The sequence below is a fragment of the Furipterus horrens genome, unplaced genomic scaffold (assembly GCF_987537825.1).
Source record: "Furipterus horrens unplaced genomic scaffold, mFurHor1.1.pri manual_scaffold_21, whole genome shotgun sequence".
In the NCBI taxonomy this organism is placed as follows: domain Eukaryota; kingdom Metazoa; phylum Chordata; class Mammalia; order Chiroptera; family Furipteridae; genus Furipterus; species Furipterus horrens.
This window is the reverse complement of record NW_028327191.1, coordinates 1,244,948-1,263,237: the sequence shown is the minus strand read 5'-3', so window position 1 is coordinate 1,263,237 and position 18,290 is coordinate 1,244,948. Positions and strand designations below refer to the sequence as shown.

The 18,290-nt window shown below is 45.0% G+C and overlaps 1 protein-coding gene across 6 annotated transcripts in view; it reads left to right on the top strand.

The window, feature by feature from the left end:
* MARK3 (microtubule affinity regulating kinase 3) overlaps positions 1-18,290 on the top strand; it is a 77,660-nt gene that overhangs the window by 4,238 nt on the left and 55,132 nt on the right. For all 6 annotated transcript variants that reach the window (XM_090265578.1, XM_090265577.1, XM_090265575.1 and 3 more), the window contains exon 2: positions 11,767-11,958. In XM_090265578.1, coding sequence (XP_090121704.1) covers positions 11,767-11,958 — 192 coding nt within the window. The remainder of the gene's footprint in view (positions 1-11,766; positions 11,959-18,290) is intronic.

Below are 18,290 nucleotides of genomic sequence, written 5' to 3'. Positions count from 1 at the left end.
ATTATGAACATTTTACATGAAAATCTGTAGTATTGGTAGAATTTATATGAAACTTGAGTAAGCTGAACCCAAAGGTTTTTAATTCCAGAGTTTCATAGAACCCTGTTCTTGACACGTACAGTCAGTACCTTTATGACTTCATTGACCACAGAAGCAGGTTCTACAACAGAATGAGAATCCTGGGGAGCATAGACCTAGAACCATTTCCTAGCTCGGCACCCAGAAGAACTTCAACTGGGACGAGCAGCTTTTGTTATTGAGGCATTTGCGGTGTTTTGATGACTTTCTGCTTACTTACTGCCTCCGCCTCTGGCCTCGTCCTGCCTCCCTTGCCTAGCCCAGGCCTGCCTTGGTGTGCCTGCCGTAGGCAGGTGTGAGCTTTGCTAGGGAAGCGGGCCGAAGGAGCTCACGTTTTCCTCTCTTAAAACAGGGTTGCCGTCTAGTTGTTGGAGCTATTCAGTGATAGAGAGCCATGTGTTCCAACTTTTCTTCTCATTTCTGTTAACTTAGTTAAGTACTTAGTATCTGTTTCCTGCTTACCGTTGCTGTAGAACAAACCACTCCCCAACTCAGCGTGAAACAACCGCTGTTTTATTACGTTCACAGGTTCTGGCAGGGGTGGCTGATCTCTATTCCGCTGTGTCTGGGACTTGGCGGGGTGGGGGTTTGAGGGATGCGAGGGGATGTGAACAGCTGGGCTGGAAGGTCCACATGCTTGACTGTTTCTCATTCACACAGCTGGCACCTTGGCGGCAGGTATGGTTAGGAGGATGGGCTCAGCTGGGACTCTTGGCCAAGTGATTACGGGGGCCTCCAGCGTGGAGGCCTCTGTGTGCTACTAGGTAATCTTCCGAGGCGGCTCGGTGTTTCAGTGGCCGAGACAGAAACCACATACTGTCACTTCTGCGCTTTTCTCTCGGTTAAAGCAGTCTCAGGCACCCAGGTTCAAGCAGAAGGGCTGTGGGCTGTACCACCTAATGGGAGGTGTGTCAAAGACTTCGGGGGTCGTGTTTGCAAACTGGTATAATAGTAACTCTTTGCGTTTATAACCTGACCCAGTATTTTATTTGTGACCTTGGACAAAGTATGGACCTTCTTCGTGCCCCAGTTACCTCATTTATAAAAACAGGGTTGCAGTGATGACCTCATAGCCCTGTTACAGGATAAGGCCTTCCATGCTCTGCCTTCCCGTTCTTCTTTGTCCTCCTCTCCTGCTCCTCCTCACTCGTTGCCCTCCCAGACCCAGGTGTCGTCTTGCTGTTTTTGACCACACCAGGGACGTTCCAACCTCAGGGCCTTGGCATTGGGTCTTAGGACACTTATCTTCCAGATACCCACAGATACCGCACCTCCCACCCTTTTCAGACATCCTCTCAGGGAGGCTCACTCTGCCCACCCATGGCCCGCCCAGTCTCCGTAACACTGGTCTAGTTTCTGTTTTTTCCAGTGCATTTCTTACCTTCAAACAGACAGTATAATTTACATTATTTCTTATGTTTATTGTGTTTTGTCAGTTTCCTCTGGTATACTGAACACTGAGAGTATGACTGTTTGTTTTGTTTGCTGATTCTATTCCACATGCTGGTCATTTATTACAGGTGATAGATAAAGAAATATTCAAATAAGACAATGTGGGTAACGCATTTAGAACAGTGCCTGACACGTAATAGGTAAAACATCAATGGTAGCTACCATCAGTGTTAATAGTCAGTGCTCTGTCTCACCTCCCGTGTCCTCTGTAGTTCATTCCGAGATCACCTTCTTTCTCCTTTCTTAAAACCTCAGACTGCTTTCCTCTTTTAAAAAGATTTTATTTATTTACTTATTTTAGAAAGAGAGGGGGAGAAACATCAATGTGTGGTTGCTTCTCCCACGTCCCCAGCTGGGGACCTGGCCCACAACCCAGGCCTGTGCCCTGACTGGGGGTCGAACCCGAAACCTTGGCGTATCAGGATGACACCCCAGCTGACTGAGCTACCTGACGCGGGCTCACACAGCTGTCTTAGGGAGGCTTGATGGAAGGAGTCTGGGCTTGGAAGAAAGAAGGGTGACTGGGTGAGGGAGAGACTCTGAAGACAAGATGTGAAGCACAGCAGAAGGAACAGCAGCAGAGCGTGAAGGAGACGTTGGGCTTTGCAGTTCCAGAGGGGCATTGAAACCGGCCCTCAGGCACAAGTAACTGAGCCGCTTGTCAGTGTCTCATCTTTTAGAATTTTATTTTAAAAAGTGAGATATAATTGACATGTAACATTATATTACAGTTGACCCTTGAACAGCATGGGCTTAAACTGCAGGTTCATTTACGTGTGGATTTTTTTTCAATAAATAGTGTAAATACATTTTTTCTTTATGATTTTCTTAACACTTTCTTTTCTCTAGCTTACTTTATTGTAAGACTATAACATACAAAATATGTGTTAGCCGACTACTTATGTTATCAGTAAGGCTTCCAGTCAACAGTGGCTATTAGCGGTTACGTTTTTGGAAAGTCAAAAATTACACAGCCCTTGCCCTGGCTGGTGAGGCTCAGGGGATTGAACGTCGGACTGTGAACTGAAAGGTCACTGCGCTGGCTCAACTCCTTGTCAGGGCACAGGCCTGGGTTGCGGGCCAGGGCCCCAGTTGGGGGCACGCGAGAGGCAACCAGTCAATGTTTCTCTCCCTTTCTCCCTCCCTCTTCTCTCTCCAAAAATAAATAAATAACATCTTAAAAAATAAAATTACACAGCCCTGCCCGGGTAGCTCAGGTGGTTGAAGCATTGTCCCCGTGAACCAAAAGGTGGTGGGTTTGATCCCCGGTCAAGGTGCGTACGGGAGGCGACCAATAGATGTTTTTCTCTCTCTTTCTCTCTCCCCCCTTCCCCCTTTTTCTCTCTGAAATCAATAAATATATCCTCAGGTGAGGATAAAAATACTTACTTAAAACATTACACAGATTTTCAACGGCACAAGAGGAGAGGCCCCGGTGCCCCTGATACCTGTGTTGCTCGGGGGCCACTGTATTTTCAGGTGTGCGCCGTGATGCGGTGTTTGCCTGTGTTGTGAAATGGTCGCCACAGTAAGTCTGGTTAATAGTAGACAGGCCTCACGGCACAGTTCCAATTCTTTCCTTCCTCGAGGATTTCAAGGTTTTCTCTTACAGCAATTTCAAATATATAGTAACACAGTAACCGTAGTCCAGTGCTGTCTTTATAGTACATCTTTTTTACTTCTCAAAATGGAATAACACCATCTACTCAGGGTTGTTGTGATTAAAGAAAATAATACCTATGAGGTGCCTACTGTACTTAAATGGTGGGGGTTCTATAAATGTTGATTTCCTCTTTAATATTAACACACACAGCTTTTGTAGTGTTACTCTATAAAACTGGATAATTAAAATTTTCGGTTTAGTATTCGAAGTTCTTTTTTTTTTTTAAATATATTTTTAACTGATTTTGAGAAAGGAAGAGAGAGAGACATGGATTTGTTGTTGCACTTACTGACACATCATTGGTTGGTTCTTGTCTGTGCTCCGACCAGCGATTAAACCCTCAACCTTGGCGTGTCAGAATGATGCCCTAACCAACGGAGCTACTGGCCAGGGTCTAGTAGGCAAGGTACTTGACCCACTTTTCTAGCTTTGTTACTTCTGACTGCTCAACTGTATAAATTTAATATTCCAGCTAGACAATTCTGCTTGGCTCTTTGTTCACCCAGCAGTTTCATAGCTGCTGGTGCCATGTCCTGTGTACACAGCATACCTGGATGAGATGGTTCTTGCCCACAAGGAGCTTAGGGGCAAGTACTTCAGTGTAGGAATTGACCAAGCTAAGGGTTGGGGAGTAGGCGTGTCACAGGCATGAAAACAACATTAACCTCTCTGCATCTCCGTCGGCGCTCTTGGGTGACCAAGTGGGTTGTCAGTGAGCAGTGATGTTCTGAAAGGAATCCTTTTGTTCCTGAGCACCAGTCTCAACAGTGGGCTTAGAATATTCAGTAAACCATGTTGTGAACAGATGTGCAGCCACCCGGCTTCGTTGCTCCATTGAGGGAGCTCGGGCAGAGCGAGTGAGCGCCTTTCTTCAGGGCCCTAGGGTTTTGGGAGTGGTAAGTGAGCGCTGGTTTCAACTTAAAGTCACCAGCTAGGGTAACACCTAACAAGAGCCAGCCTGGCCTTTGGAGCTTTGAGGCCAGGCTTTGCCTTCTCTCTGGCGAGGAAAGCCCTAGATGGCATCTTCTTTCAGTAGAAGGCAGTTTCGTCTACATTGAGACTCTGTTGCAGCCACGCTCATTAATTCCCTGAGCGAGACCTTCTGGGTGACTTGCTGCAGCCTCTGTCTGCATCAGCACTTGCTGCTTCACCCCGTGCTTTTATGTTACAGAGACAGCTTGCTTCCTTAAACCTCATGAACCGGCCTCTGCTGGCTTCATGCTTTTCTTCTACAGCCTCCCCACCTCGGAGCCTTCGCAGAATTGAGAGAGTTTGGACGTTGCTCTGGATTAGGCTTTGGCTTAAAGCAGTGGTGTGAGTGGTTTGCGCTTTTGTCCAGACCACTAATGCTTTCTCATTATCAGCAATAAGGCTGTTTCACTTTCTTCCCATTCGGACGGTCACTGGAGTAGTAACAGGGTGACTTGGACACAAGTACTGTGATACTGCAATGGTCGATCTGATAACCGAGGCAGCTGCTAACGGGGCCGGCAGCCTCCACAGCTTGGAGACGCTGGGCAGACGGATGATGCCCGACCCGGCAGCGAAGTGGACGGTGCTGGAGGTGCACGTGTCATCATGCTGCGCAGCGTGGCGCAGTGTGAAATTTACGGGCTGTTTATTTGCGGAATTCTTATTTAATATTTGGACTCTGGGTAACTGAAACTGTGGAAAGTGAAACTGGATAAGAGGGGACTGCTGTATTATGAATGGTTGTCACTTTTAACTCAATTTTGTGGTGGGTTGTTGCTGGTGTCGAGCAATATTATAGGTTGATCTTGTACCTTGCCAAGCTCTCTCCTGAGTCTTGGTGCTATTTCTGATTCCGTTGGTTTGTAGGTAGACCATATCATCTAGAAGGAATGACATTTTTATGTCTTTCCTTTTGACTTGATATCTTAAAACTTTTTTTCTTAAAGTTTTGGTCGTGAGCTCCAGTGTTACTTACATTAAGCAGCTTCGTCTTGTTTCTGATCTTAAATGATTCTAAAGTTTCCATTTAGTGTAATATTTGCTGAAAGTTTATGGTCTATAATTTTTATCAAATTAAGGAAGTTTAGTTCTGTCCCAGTTTGCTAAGAGTTTTTTAAATCACAGTTTTTGTTTTCTGCAGTGAGTGAAATAATTGCCCAGCTTCTTTCAAAAGTGAAAACTGATATTATGATTATTTCTAAATTATAAAATACTTGGGAAAAAGCCCTTTATTGTCACAGTCTAGCTTTGTAGTTTTGTTTTGTTTGTTTTACATTTGAAAAACTGCCCATGTGTTGAGGAGGTGGCTTGTTATTTTAAGGCTTAGAAAGGATATGTGGGTACATGTCTTGTGTTTTAAGGAAGGGACCAAGCTCCGTTCAGACAGAATTGAAACAGAGTGTAAAGTTGTTGTTTAAATTTGATTTCTTAAGTAATTTTACATTTCAGGTTGGTGCTTTACCAGATAGATATAAGGCCAAACCTGGGACCATATTTATTATGTTAATAGTAACTTTGTGTATATCTAAGCTATATATTCTCACTTGTGCCTTCTGGTCGTGATGTTTTATATTCTGTGGCTGTATACATAGGTAATTTATGTTAATGAACTGATACATGTAACATACCATGCAGCGCACTTCCCGTTTACCTCCGTTCTGCTGCTCGCATCAGCAGGGACACCGCCGTGGCCCCCGAACAGTTAGTAGTGCTTCGGCTGAGAGTGGCACAGCCTAACTGAATGGGGGTTGGTTTTCTCACCGAAGGAGTCTAGGCAGCTTCTAGCTTTGGCTCAGCAGTCCAATAATATTTGAGCTGGTGGTTTTAAAAAATATTTTTGTCTTTTTTTCCCCAGAACCTTCCAGTAGATGTTCACTAATGAGAAGTGGCCAGAACTAAGCCATGTGCCGCCTCTTGCTGCAGGGAAGTTTGGGAAAAGAAGCGCTCAGCTGGCCATGTGGCCCCCAACACAGCTGCCCTTGGAAGTGAGGCGGGAATGTTTGCTTCACTCACTGATAACATTGGCACCTTGAATGTTCTGCGCTAATGAGAAGTTCTAGTTTGAAAATGAACACTTTATGAATTTGTTAGTCTTCTGTTTTTGGTTTGTTCTGTGCATTATTTTCAGTAACAGTGTACATATTCTAGTTTCCAAGGTGGGTGAAATGGTATTGACTTGATCCCATGGGAGAGAGAAGGATCACAACTCCTTAATCTTTAAGAATTAAGTTCAACAGCTCAGTATCTCTTTATGTGCTTAGTGCTGCCACAAAATATTATAAAATGATTACAGAAGAATTATGTAACATTTTTGTGTCCTCGGGTTGTTTATTAGCTCCTTAGGGAGAAAAAAATCCCGTGCATGAAATAGTTGACTGAAGGTACAAGAATTCAGAATTAGTTAAAATGTTTAGTATTGGCATTGAGTGCTATGATACAGGAATAGGAAACTTATTTCTTTTTTAGGGCCACTGGTGGGTACATGGAAAAAAATGAAGGCCAAGTGAAAGTGAATGACAATTTAATTTGCCTCTGTTTGTAATAATTTTTTAAGTTAAACATACTAGATTTTTAAATTTATGGACTTTGTGTAAGGAAACATCAAACTAAATATACTGTTTAACCCTATTAGAATTTATTAAGTAAATGTTTACTTAATGAATATTCAGTCTGTTGTATGAATTTATAACCTAAGGGGGAAATTCAGGTTTCATTTTGCTTTGCATTATGATTATTTATTTGCATGGGTGTGTGTTAGGTTAGGTGGGGTTATGCTGTGGTAATATGTGTGACCAAAATCTTGGTGGCTTAACACAGTAAAAAACCCTTGCTTACCCCAAGTTTGCCTGAGGGCTCATTGGCTCCACGAAGACCGATCCTGTCCAGGCCGACCTGGTCCTGTGGCCCCTCCTTTGGGCAGTGCTCAGGGTTCAGGAGAGCAGGAGGCAGGGCTGGAGTTACACACTGGCAATTAAATGCTTCAGCATGGGAATGACTTCCACTTTCACATGCATCTCACAGGGCCAGTGTAGGCATTTTGCTATAGCTGCCCTCGGGCCGGGGGAATGACATCCTCCCTGAAGTCTGTGTAATCCTCCAGGAACTCCGAAGTGCAGGAGCCAGCCTGGTGGGTAGTAGTCTGTCAGCAGAAGAGCGTGACACCAGGAAGAGAAGCTAGCACAGGACACTACCAGCCGAGGGAAAAGGGAGGGACTCTGGTGGGATGCAGGGCTTGCTGTGGAGCCTTCAGCGTGGCTGACAAATGATCCAAACGCAAGGGAGTAATGAGGAGAGTTTGCTTGGGTTTGGAGAGAAGAAAGGCACTCAGACTGGGGCCCAGGACTGCACCAGAGAATAAGGGGGGGTGTGAATTGGAGAGGGCCTTGAATTCATTACTATTCATTCAGCAGACAGTTTATTTCACAGCTACTGTGTGCTGGGTTCTGTTCCAAGTTTGGGGACTAGCCGGTAATGAACCGAACAGACAGAAATCTGGGTCCTCCTGACAGTTACATGCTAGTGGATGTAGTCTGAAGAGTTAGTCTTCTGTTATAAATAGTTTCGGGAATAAGCAAAGTTTTGGATAGTAGTAAAATTTTGCCTAAATAGTAAACCACTTGACACATGTTGTACCTCTTGGCGATAGGGCCTTTGTTTTATCACTTGATAAGTATTTGAATGAGTGACTAAAAGGGAGAAATTAGGACAATAGAAGAGAAAAAATTTTAAAGTATATTTTATTGATTATTCTGTTACAGTTGTCCTAATTTTCTCCCTTTTGTCCCCCTCCACCCGGTAACCCCCTTCCCTCCAGCAATCCCCTTCTTAGTTCATGTCCGTGGGTCGTGCATATAAGCTCTTCGGCTTCTCATTTCCTATATTATTATTAACTTTCCCCTGTCTATTATGTACCAACCAGTTATGCTTCTTAGTCCCTGCACCATTTCCCCGTTTCTCTCCCTCCCCCTCCCAGCTGATAACCCTCCAGGTGATCCCCATACCTGTGATTCTGATCCTGTTCTAGTTCTTTGCTTAGTTGGATTTTGTTTTTATTTTTTAGATTCAATTGTTGATAGTTGTGAGTTTGTTGTCATTTTTATGCTCATAGTGTTGATCTTCTTTTTCTTAAGTAAGTCCCTTTGACATTTCATGTAGTAATCGCTTGGTGATGATGAGCTCCTTTAGCTTTACCTTGTCTGGGAAGCACTTCATCTGCCCTTCCATTCCAAATGCTAGCTTTGCTGGGTAGAGTAATCCTGGTTGTAGGTCCTTGCTCTTCATCACATTGAATACTTCTTGCCAGCCCTTCTTGCCTGCAAAGTTTGTTTTGAGAAATTAGCTCATAGTCTTATGGGAACTCCTTTGTAGGTAACTCTCTGCTTTTCTCTTGCTGCTTTTAAGATTTTCTCTTTATCTTTCACCTTTGGCATTTTAATGATGCTGTGTCTTGGTGTGGTCCTCTTTGGGTCCAACTTCTTTGGGACTCTGTGCTTCCTGGACATGTATGTCTATTTCCTTTACCATATTTTGGGAAGTTTTCCTTTGTTATTTTTTCAAATAAGTTTTCCATTTCTTGCTCTTCCTCTTCTCCTTCTGGCCTCCCTGTGATTCAGATGTTGGCACGTTTGGAGATGTTCCAGAGCCTTCTTATACTATCATCTTTTTGAATTCTAGTTTCTTCATTCTGTTCTGGTTGAATGTTTTATTTCTTCCTTATGTTCCAAATTGTTGATTTGGATCCCAGCTTCCTTCCCGGGCCTCCAGCAGTTTCTTCCACTGACTCAGTCCCCGCTGGTTTTTGCAGCCAGAAGTTGTGGGGACTCATGGTCCTGACACTGGAGCCCTGGGCTGGTGCGGGGCTGGGACTCCTCGCGCCCGAGACCCCCCTCCTGAGTTTTTATCCCCCTCACACGGGTGAGGGACCAGCCTGCTCTGTGTCTGCGCCCCTCCTGCCCGTCTGGATGGACGTGGTTTCTGTAATTCCGTAGTTGTGGGACCTCCGTTCAGCCGGATTTCTGACGGTTCTGGGTGGTGGTTGGACTGTATTTTAGTTGTAATTTTGGTGTGATTGTGTGAAGAAGTGAGTGCCTGCCTACACTGCCATCTTTGAGTGTTGAGATATTTCTTAATTTAACCATCTGAACACTACAGGGATTAGAATTTTGATACTTAATCATTCTAATATTAATTACCTATAATGTGCCAATTTTTGTTCTAAGATCTAAGGAACAATAAATTACTCTCTTGTTTTTGTGAAACTTAAATATAGTGTGGAAACAAACATGAGCTGAGCCCTGATCCCTTGGGTCAGTGGTTGGCTGGGTGTCGTCCTGCAAAGCGGAAGGTCACTGGGTTGGATTCCTGGTCAGCGCACCTGCCTGGGTCATGCGTTCGCCCCAGTCGGGGGCGGGGGGTATCAGACACAACCGATTGGCGCTGCGCTCGCACTTCCACTGTCTCTCCCTCTCTTCCTTCCTCCCTCCCGCTAGAAATAAGTAAGTAAATACAACAGTTTAAAATGCTCACCAGTTTTCTTTTAAAGCCACACTCCAGTTGACCCACAGAATTGCATCACAGCATCACGTCATGTGTACCACAGAGTCCAACCAGTTTTATGTGACGCCTAGTGTTAAACCTAATTGTTAGTTCAGTTTTTTTTTTTTTTGATTGATTGATTTGAGAGAGAGAGATGAGAGAAACGAACACCGATTTGTTGTTCTACTTCGTTATGCATTCGTTAGTTGTTTCTTGTCTGCGTCCTGACCAGCGATTGAACCCGCAACCTTAGCAAGTCAGGGCGATGCTCTAACCAACTGAGCTACCTGGTCAGCTTTTTCTTTGATTAACAAGACCTCATTTATAAATAGGCGATTTTCTCTAAATTCTGATTTGGAAATTAAGATCCTTTTTGTTATAGGAATAATGTTATAAGTTGCTTAATTTGTAACTAGTTTGTAAAGTCCTGTTTTATTACCTAAAATATACATGCATAATCGTCGTCGTCGGCAGCCGTCCGTCTCGAGAGACGATGGTGTAGCTTCTTAAGTGTCTATCTGCACCGCCGAGAATGGCTGTGCAGTCCGACTCGGGAGTGACATGGCATCTGTCTCCTCCCGTGTTGAATTGACATCTTGCGATGACGCTGGAGTGTCCTCTCCAGTGGAGCTGAAGCTACAGAGCCTGGGCAGGGTGATATGGAGGGTCTGCTGTTGCCCATGCAGCAGACCCCCCCTCTCTTCGCAGCTGAAGGGTCCAAGGGAAAGACGGAGTCGATACAGCTTGGCTTCAGGTGCGCCGCAGGAGTTGCCGGTGTTGACTACAACGTCAAACCGCCTTAGGGACTCCGGCTCCGGATTTTCTGTCGGGGTTTACTCCCTTAGCCTTTCCCCAGAAGAGGTATGCCGCAAGGCAGCGGAGGTTTTTTGGAGTCAGAGTTTTCCTTCTCTGATGTACCCTGACTGGAAGATCGAACCAGCGACACTTAGCTCGCAGGCCGACGCTCAATCCACTGAGCTAAAACAAACATGCATAATAAAAACATAGATATCATTGTTTGTAATGTAGTATTATGTAATAATTGAGTAAAACAGAAGAAAACCTATCTCAGAACCTGATACGTCAGGGAAAAATAGTTAGTGAATGTGAGAAAGTAGATGGAGATTAACGTGGAAGTTCTGAGAAGGACATTTTTTGAGGACCTCAGAAGGTGGATGGTACAGTTCCTTAAGCTTTTTCTTTAAAACACTACTTTTTCTTTTTTCCTTGATATTAGTGTATCTCAAAGTAGTTTCTGATGTTTATCAGAGAGAGAACATTGGGAAGAAAGGGCATTTTCCTGGACAGAAAGTGGGAGAAGAAGAAAGAAGGAAGGAGGTTGGCAGCATCTTCTGTGTGAGCCCTGGGGGGCGGGGGGCGGACCGTGCTGGGGCTGGGGCTGGGGCTGCCCCTGGGGGCGGGCGGCCTCCCAGCCGTGTGGGGGAGGAGTCAGCACTGGACGTGATGCGTGTCGCTGCAGAATTGTACCGTGTTTATAACTCTAGTCCTCTCATGTTTCACACAGTTCGAGGCGTATATGACTTGTTTTACCTGGCTCTTTATTTAAATACATTGTGTTGAATTATTGTTGTGTAGAAAGAAATTGGGAATCCAGATTCTCTCCGGCTTTCTTACTAGCGATGTGGCTGTGCGTCCGTCACAGAAACCCCCTCGTCCGGTGAAGGTGATGTTAGCCTGGCGCCTGTCTTGCATGGGTGTGGCGTAGGGTCCTGTGTGCTGAAGCATCAATAGCACGGGGACAAGTTGGGTCCCTAGCAACCGCAGGCGGTCCTGTCACTCCTGTTTCACATTGCAGCCACACGTAGAGAAGATCTCTTTTCGAGCACCCAGCAGAGCTGCGACCCTCAGTCTTGGATGTTTTTCCTCTCGGCAGCCTTCTTTTCCTTGTAAATGTGTACCACACAGACAAATTCCTCCAAAGTGCTAGACGCTTTAGGATTCAAATTAAAGCAGTAATGTTTTGTTTTTTCAGCTAGCGGCCCAGCTGTACTCAGTGGGTACTGTGTGTTCTGATGTCCTTATCTCTGTTGTATGTTGTATTGTAGCACACGTCACACGGAGATGGGCGGCAAGAAGTGACCTCGCGCACTGGGCGCTCTGGAGCTCGGTGTAGAAACTCGATAGCTTCCTGTGCAGACGAACAGCCTCACATCGGAAACTACAGATTGTTGAAAACAATTGGCAAAGGGAATTTTGCAAAAGTGAAATTGGCCAGACACATCCTCACGGGCCGAGAGGTAAGTGAGAGCTGTGCCTAATCTCTGTTACTACGTTTGCTCTGTTAGTTCCTTGCGCGCGAGAGAGGAAGAGGATGTATAGGTTTGGGCTTATTTCTAAGCTAATGAAACCTTTTTTTTTAAGAACAAGAAACATTAATTATCTGGAAATTCTTTTGCTTTCTCATTCAATATTGTAAATATTGATTGAGTAATTTTTGTCTTTAAAAATGGGTAGTGTTCTGCTCTCTTCTGGTAGTATCGGTCACCATAGTAAAATTTGTTTTCAACTTCATGTTTAAGCTCATTCTACTAGCAAATCACTAATGCTGGTTTTTTTTAGAGTTTGATACTCAAGAAGTTTCTTCATCTCCCCAGATACTCGTCTCATAGCTCACGTTTGGTGGTTATTGTGGAGGATGGCATGTGATTTCCTGCCTTGTGTGATACTGGCTTTCTGCTCAGTCATTCTGTATTTATCACAAATATGTTCATCAAAACCACTAAGTTAACTCTGTCCTCATGTTCTGCCTGGGTAGTATACAACCTGTTTTTCTTCTTGCATTTAGATTTCTGTACCTACTCTTCCTCTGCCTGAAACACATTGCAGGCTTATGGGTCGAGATCACTCCTGGGAAGTAGTTGACAGACTCCTTCTCCCCAGACCTGGGACTCATGTTAAAAATCCTGATACTTTCTGCCCTGACCGGTGTGACTTGGTTGGGTGTCGTATCACAAAGTGAAAGGTCACCAGTTCGATTCCCTGTCGGGGCACATGACTGGATTGTGGGTTCGGTCCCGGTTGGGCGCGTGCAAGAGGCAACTGATCCATGTTTCTCTTTCCCTTTCCCTTCCCCTCTTTCTAAAATTAAATAAATAAAATCTTCTTAAAAAACCCTGATACTTCCTATATAGCATGTTTTCCATTTATTGAAATTACTCGTTTATCTGTCTTTCCCTTCTAGTCTGTAGGATAGGCATTAGTGTTTGACACATATTGGGTACTGATATTGTTGACGCGCCGGAGTGATACTTTTGAAAGGAGATGCTTTCCTTGTCCCAGAGCCTCCTGGTACGTATGCCAACATGGTGTTGCAGGTGTGCCGAGGGACTGATGCCTGTAGCCCACCACAGCTAGAGCAGGGCCTGGGGCAGTCGTTCCTGCCAGCAGGCAGCCTCTGCTTGCTCCAATGTGCCCTGTACATGTCCCCATTTTCTGAAACGACTAAGAAGTTGCTTCTGCAAATTGCATCCCATTGTCAGTGACACATCCCTGGTCAGGACTCCTTGTGATGCCCACACTACTTGGGGAGTCAGGAAACTGCAAAGAGTGGGTAGAGCTTTTCTTGTTGTCCTTAGTCAAAGCTCTTGAAGTAAAGAAAACCTGCATTTAGTTTCTACCGGTCCCAGGTGGTTCTCAGCCAGTTTCCTTGTGTGGGTGAGAAGAGAGTGGAGCAGACCAACCTGCTCCCCTCACTGAACTCTCATGGCTGGAGTCTGGCCTCCTGTCTTTATATCTAGTAGGTTCTTTTTTCGTTTCTTCTTTTCTTTTTATTTATTTATTTTTTTGATTGATTTTAGAGAGGTGGGGAGGGGGGAGAAAGAGAGAAACGTCAGCTTGTTTTTCCACTTACTGATGAATCATTGGTTGATTCTTGAATGTGCCCCGACCCAGGGATCAAACCTGCAACCCTAGCATATTGGGATGATGCTCTTAACCAACTGAGTTCCCAGGCAGGGCTCATTATGATTTTTAAAGTCATTGTAACTTAAAAAAAAAAAAGTCTTGATTGAAATATGCAAGTATAGCTTGATGAAATTACATGGTAATCGTGTATGCAGACCATAGCCCAGGGCAGAAGCATACCATGACTTCGACCCCAGAAGCCCTCCGTCTGCCTCCTTTACTCACTTACATATCCTTCCTCCTCAAGGTCCCTGCTGCCCTGACCTCTAACACCAGAGAATTTTTTTTTTTTTAATAAAAAATTATTTAATTTTTAAAATATTTTATTTGTCTATTTTTAGAGAGTGGGGAAGGGAGAGAGAAAGAGGAGAGAAATATCAATGTGTGGTTGCCTGTCACGCCCCCAAACGGGGACACGGCCCGCAACCCAGTCCTGTGCCCTGACTGGGAATCAAACCAGTGACCCCTTTGGTTCATAGGCCAGCACTCAATCCACTGAGCCACAGCAGCCTGGGCCAGAGATGGTTTTAACACCGTGCTAATGAAATCATGTGTTACATACTTGCCTCTGCCTCTTTTACTCCACTTTATGCTTGTGACATTATTTTATGTTGTGTATCGTTAGGTTTTCATTGGGAGTTTTATTTTATAGCCACCTCTTCTAGTTGTTTGGCTTGGTCTTTATTGCTGTGGACTGAATTGTGTCCCCCAAAATGCATATGTTAAAGCCTGAACCCCAGTTTAATAGTTTTGGAGAATAAGGCCTTTGTGGAAGAAAGTGGGTTAAATCAGGTCATAAGGATAGGTCTGAACCAGTAGATTTTATGTCCTTACAAGAGACCCCAGAGAGCTTGCTTTCTCTCTCCACCATGTGAGGACACAGTGAGAAGGTGGCCACGGGCCAGCCCAGAGCGGAGTCCTCAGCAGGGACTGGCCATGTTGGCGCCCTGACCTCAGCCTCCCCGCCTCCCAGACTGTGGGGGACACACTTCTTCTGTTGAAGCTGCCTGCTCTGTAGTACTGTGTCATGGTAGCCCACTCTGAGGGGACGGTCAATTTTTCAGGCTCCTGTGTCCCAGAGGACTCGGGATCTTCCTTGTCTGCTATGTTAGTGGTGGTGGGTACTTTACACCTGTCTGGAGCTGCATGCTAGGATATTTTGACTAGTAGTGAGTTGACAGGAAGTGGAAGATAGGACTTTCCTCCAGCGGGTGTGTGCTATTGGTGTGTTCGGCCCTTTGGGTTGAGGAATGTTGGCGGGGGTGGGGGGCCTTTGTCATGCATGAGCTCTCTTTATCCCTATTTTGTAATTTTCCACTGTGCTTCTGACATCAGGGTGAATGGAATTTCCCAGAACTTCACACCAGTGGCAGGGACACTCCTCTTTCCTACCTAGTGAGCTTGTTTTGTTGTGCACACCTTTTGCACCCCCCCCCCCCAAAAAAAACCCTCCACAACCTGGGGAATGAGTGGGTGGTCTTCTCTCTAGTCTCCCTCTTCCCGAGGCTGTGATGCACCACAGTTGCCTCCTGTTTGGTGACCTCTAGGCCTGAGCTGTCCTCCGGCTCCAGCTCTGGGCCAAGGTTATTTTGGTAGTTGAGTCATCCCAACAGGGAGCTGGAAGGAAGAGGGGATTAGGAGGTTCCTCAACAGGCTTTGGTGTGGCCCCCCCCCGCCCCCCCCATGTCATGTTAAATGACCGTGTTTTACTTTGAGGACACTTGCTTTTGATAAAAAGACTTACTTGGTTTGATTTAGTTGAACGCAACAGGTTTGAGCTCCTGTTTTTTCTTTAGGTACTAACTTTTTTTTAATACGCTTTATTGTTTATGCTGTTACAGTTGTCCCAATTTCTTTTCCCTTTGTTCCCCTCCACCCAGTGTCCCAGCTCCCTCCAGTTGTCCCCTGCCCTTAGTCCATGCCCATTGGTTGTGCATATATAAGGTTGGTGCAAAAATAATGTTCGATTTCAAGGTCTATTTTAAAAATGAAAAAGCCCATGATTATGAAAATATTTATTTGTTAACATAACCTCCTTTGCTTTCTAGAACCTCATTCAATCTGTCAACTAGCTTCTAAATGCCACACTTGTAAAATTCTTTAGGTTTTGAAGCAAAATATGAATCCACTCATTTTCAGCCTCTTCTCTTGATGTCAACCTAAGACCATCACACTGGTTCTGTGGTCTCCGAAAGAAGTGACAGTCAGAAGGAGCAAGGTCAGGAGAATGTGGAGGGTGAAGCAGTATTTCCCAGTTGAGCTCTTTCAAGAAATTTTTGGTGAGTTGAGCTATGTGAGGACGAGCGTTATCGTGATGGAAGACGACACCCTTTCTGCTGATTGAGGAGGGTCGCTTTTGGTTCAAAGCTGCTTTCAAACGACGAAGTTGTTCATGGTAAAGATGAGCAATAATTGTTTGATTGTTGTCTGATAGTTCATAATGGACAATCCCTTCCATATCCCACCACACACTCATCATGATCTTCTCTGGATGAAGTCCTCCTCTTGGTTGTTGAACTCTTCTTCCTCCGCGACTGATCCACGATCGGCAGCATCTAATGTTATGGTAAAGGACCCACTTCTCAGCACCTGTAACAAGCCGACCTAAAATTGGTGCCTGAAGGTGCCGCGAAAGCAACAATTCACAACAAGCAACACGCTGTTGCAGATTCTCTGGGGACAGCTCATGTGGGACCCATTTTCCAACCACTGGAACCTTCCCGATCCTTTTCAGTTGGCGCAGCTCGGCTGTGTGGGCTCCGTTACATTGCTCTGCACGTTCCCTAGAGGTAGTGGTGGGGTCTTCTGTGACAACAGCTTCCAACGCTTCGGAATCAAGTTTTTTTGGACGACCCTATTTTGTCTCATTTTTCAAATTGAAATCCCCACTTCGGAAACGGGGAAACCACCTCCTGCAACTTCTTTCAGTCACTGCATCGTCTCCATAAGCGCTCTGAATAGACTTTGCTGCTGTCCTCGCATGGGCACCTTCATGAAACTCGTAGAGTAAAACAGTTCTAATGTGGTCTTCAGATGGGACAAACATGGGTGCAAACATTGCGGATGATTATGAACAATACTTCAATGATCTGAAAAAATAAGGTATAAATTAGTCACTATGACATCAAAAAATTATAAGAGGCACAAATGTAAGAAATACTATCTAAAACTTTCTTTTAAAAAAGTCGGACATTACTTTTGTACCTACCTGATAATTCTTCTCAACATCTTGCTGTCTACTCCGTTCCCTCCTACTGTGCTTCTTAATTCCTGTACCATCTCCCTCCCTTTCCCCCTTCCCCCTCCCTGCTGACCTCCCCCCATAATGTTCCCCACACCTGTAATTCTTTTCCCACTCTCGATGCCTACTTAGTTTGCCTTTGTTTTGATTCCCAGCTTCTGTTGTTGGTTGTTGTGATACAGTTTTCATTTTAATGTTCATAGTTTTGATCCTCTTTTCTCCTAAACAAGTCCCTTTAACATCTCATATAACAGTGCTTTGGATCTGATGAACTCCTTCAGTTTTACTTTGTCCTGGAAGCACTTTCTCTGCCCTTCTATTATGAATGGCAGCTTCGCAGGATAGAGTAATCATGGTTGTAGGTTTTTGCTTTTCATTACTTCGAATATTTCTTGCCAATCTCTTGCCTGCAGAGTTTCTTTTGAGAAATCAGCTGATAGTCTTTTTGGGACCCCTTTTTATATAATTCTCTTCTTCTCTCTTGCTGCTTTTAAGATTCTCTCTTTAGCCTTAATTTTTGACATTTTGATTATAATGTGTCTTGGTGTGGTTCTCTCTGGGTCCAGTTTTTTTTTGGAATTCCCTGTGCTTCCTGGACCTATAAGTCTTATTTCCTTCCCCAAGTTAGGGAAGTTCTGCTTCATTATTTTTTCACATAATTTTTCAATTTCTAGATCTTCTTCTTCACCTTCTGGCAATCCTATAATTTGGATGTTGGCCCGCTTATAGCTGTCCCAGAGGTGTCTGAGACTCTCCTCGTTTTCCTCACTTTTCGTTTCCTCTTTCTGCACTGGTTGACTGTTTGTTCCTTCCCTATGTTCCGTTTTGTTGATTTGATCCCTGGTTTTCTTTCCCTCACCACTAGTTTCGTATGTGTTTTTGTTCATTTCAGCAGGACTAGCCTTCATTCCCTCCCCGTCTTGTTTAAGATCTGCTGTCAGGTCTGTAAGCATTTTTATAACCAAAGCTCTGAACTGAGCCTCAGAAAGATTTCCTGTCTGCTGCTTCGTTAGGTTAGATATTTGCTGCCTGGTCAGCTGCGTCCCCGGGATCTCTATCATGATCTGTGCCATCCTGACCGTTTGAGTTTACCTTTGCTTCCTGGGCAGGGCTGTCACACCTCCTACGCTGTCGGGGGCGGAGCCCGTGCACTCGTCACAACCGGGCGACCCTTCTCACCACACTGCGGCATTTTCTGTGGGGTTGGGGATCCAAGATGGATTCCTGCCATTCAGTCTCCGCTGAGAGACCGGGAGCCTCCTCCTCCATGATCACCCCCTCTGGGCCTCACAGTCCGAGGCAATGGGGGTCTGCCTTCCCCGGCGTTGGAATCGCAAGCTGACGGGTCTGGTGTGCTGCCAGGGGTGCTCCCCAGGCGCTCTCGCCTCCCCTTAAATACGGGCGTCTGTGCTCACCGCCGTCCCA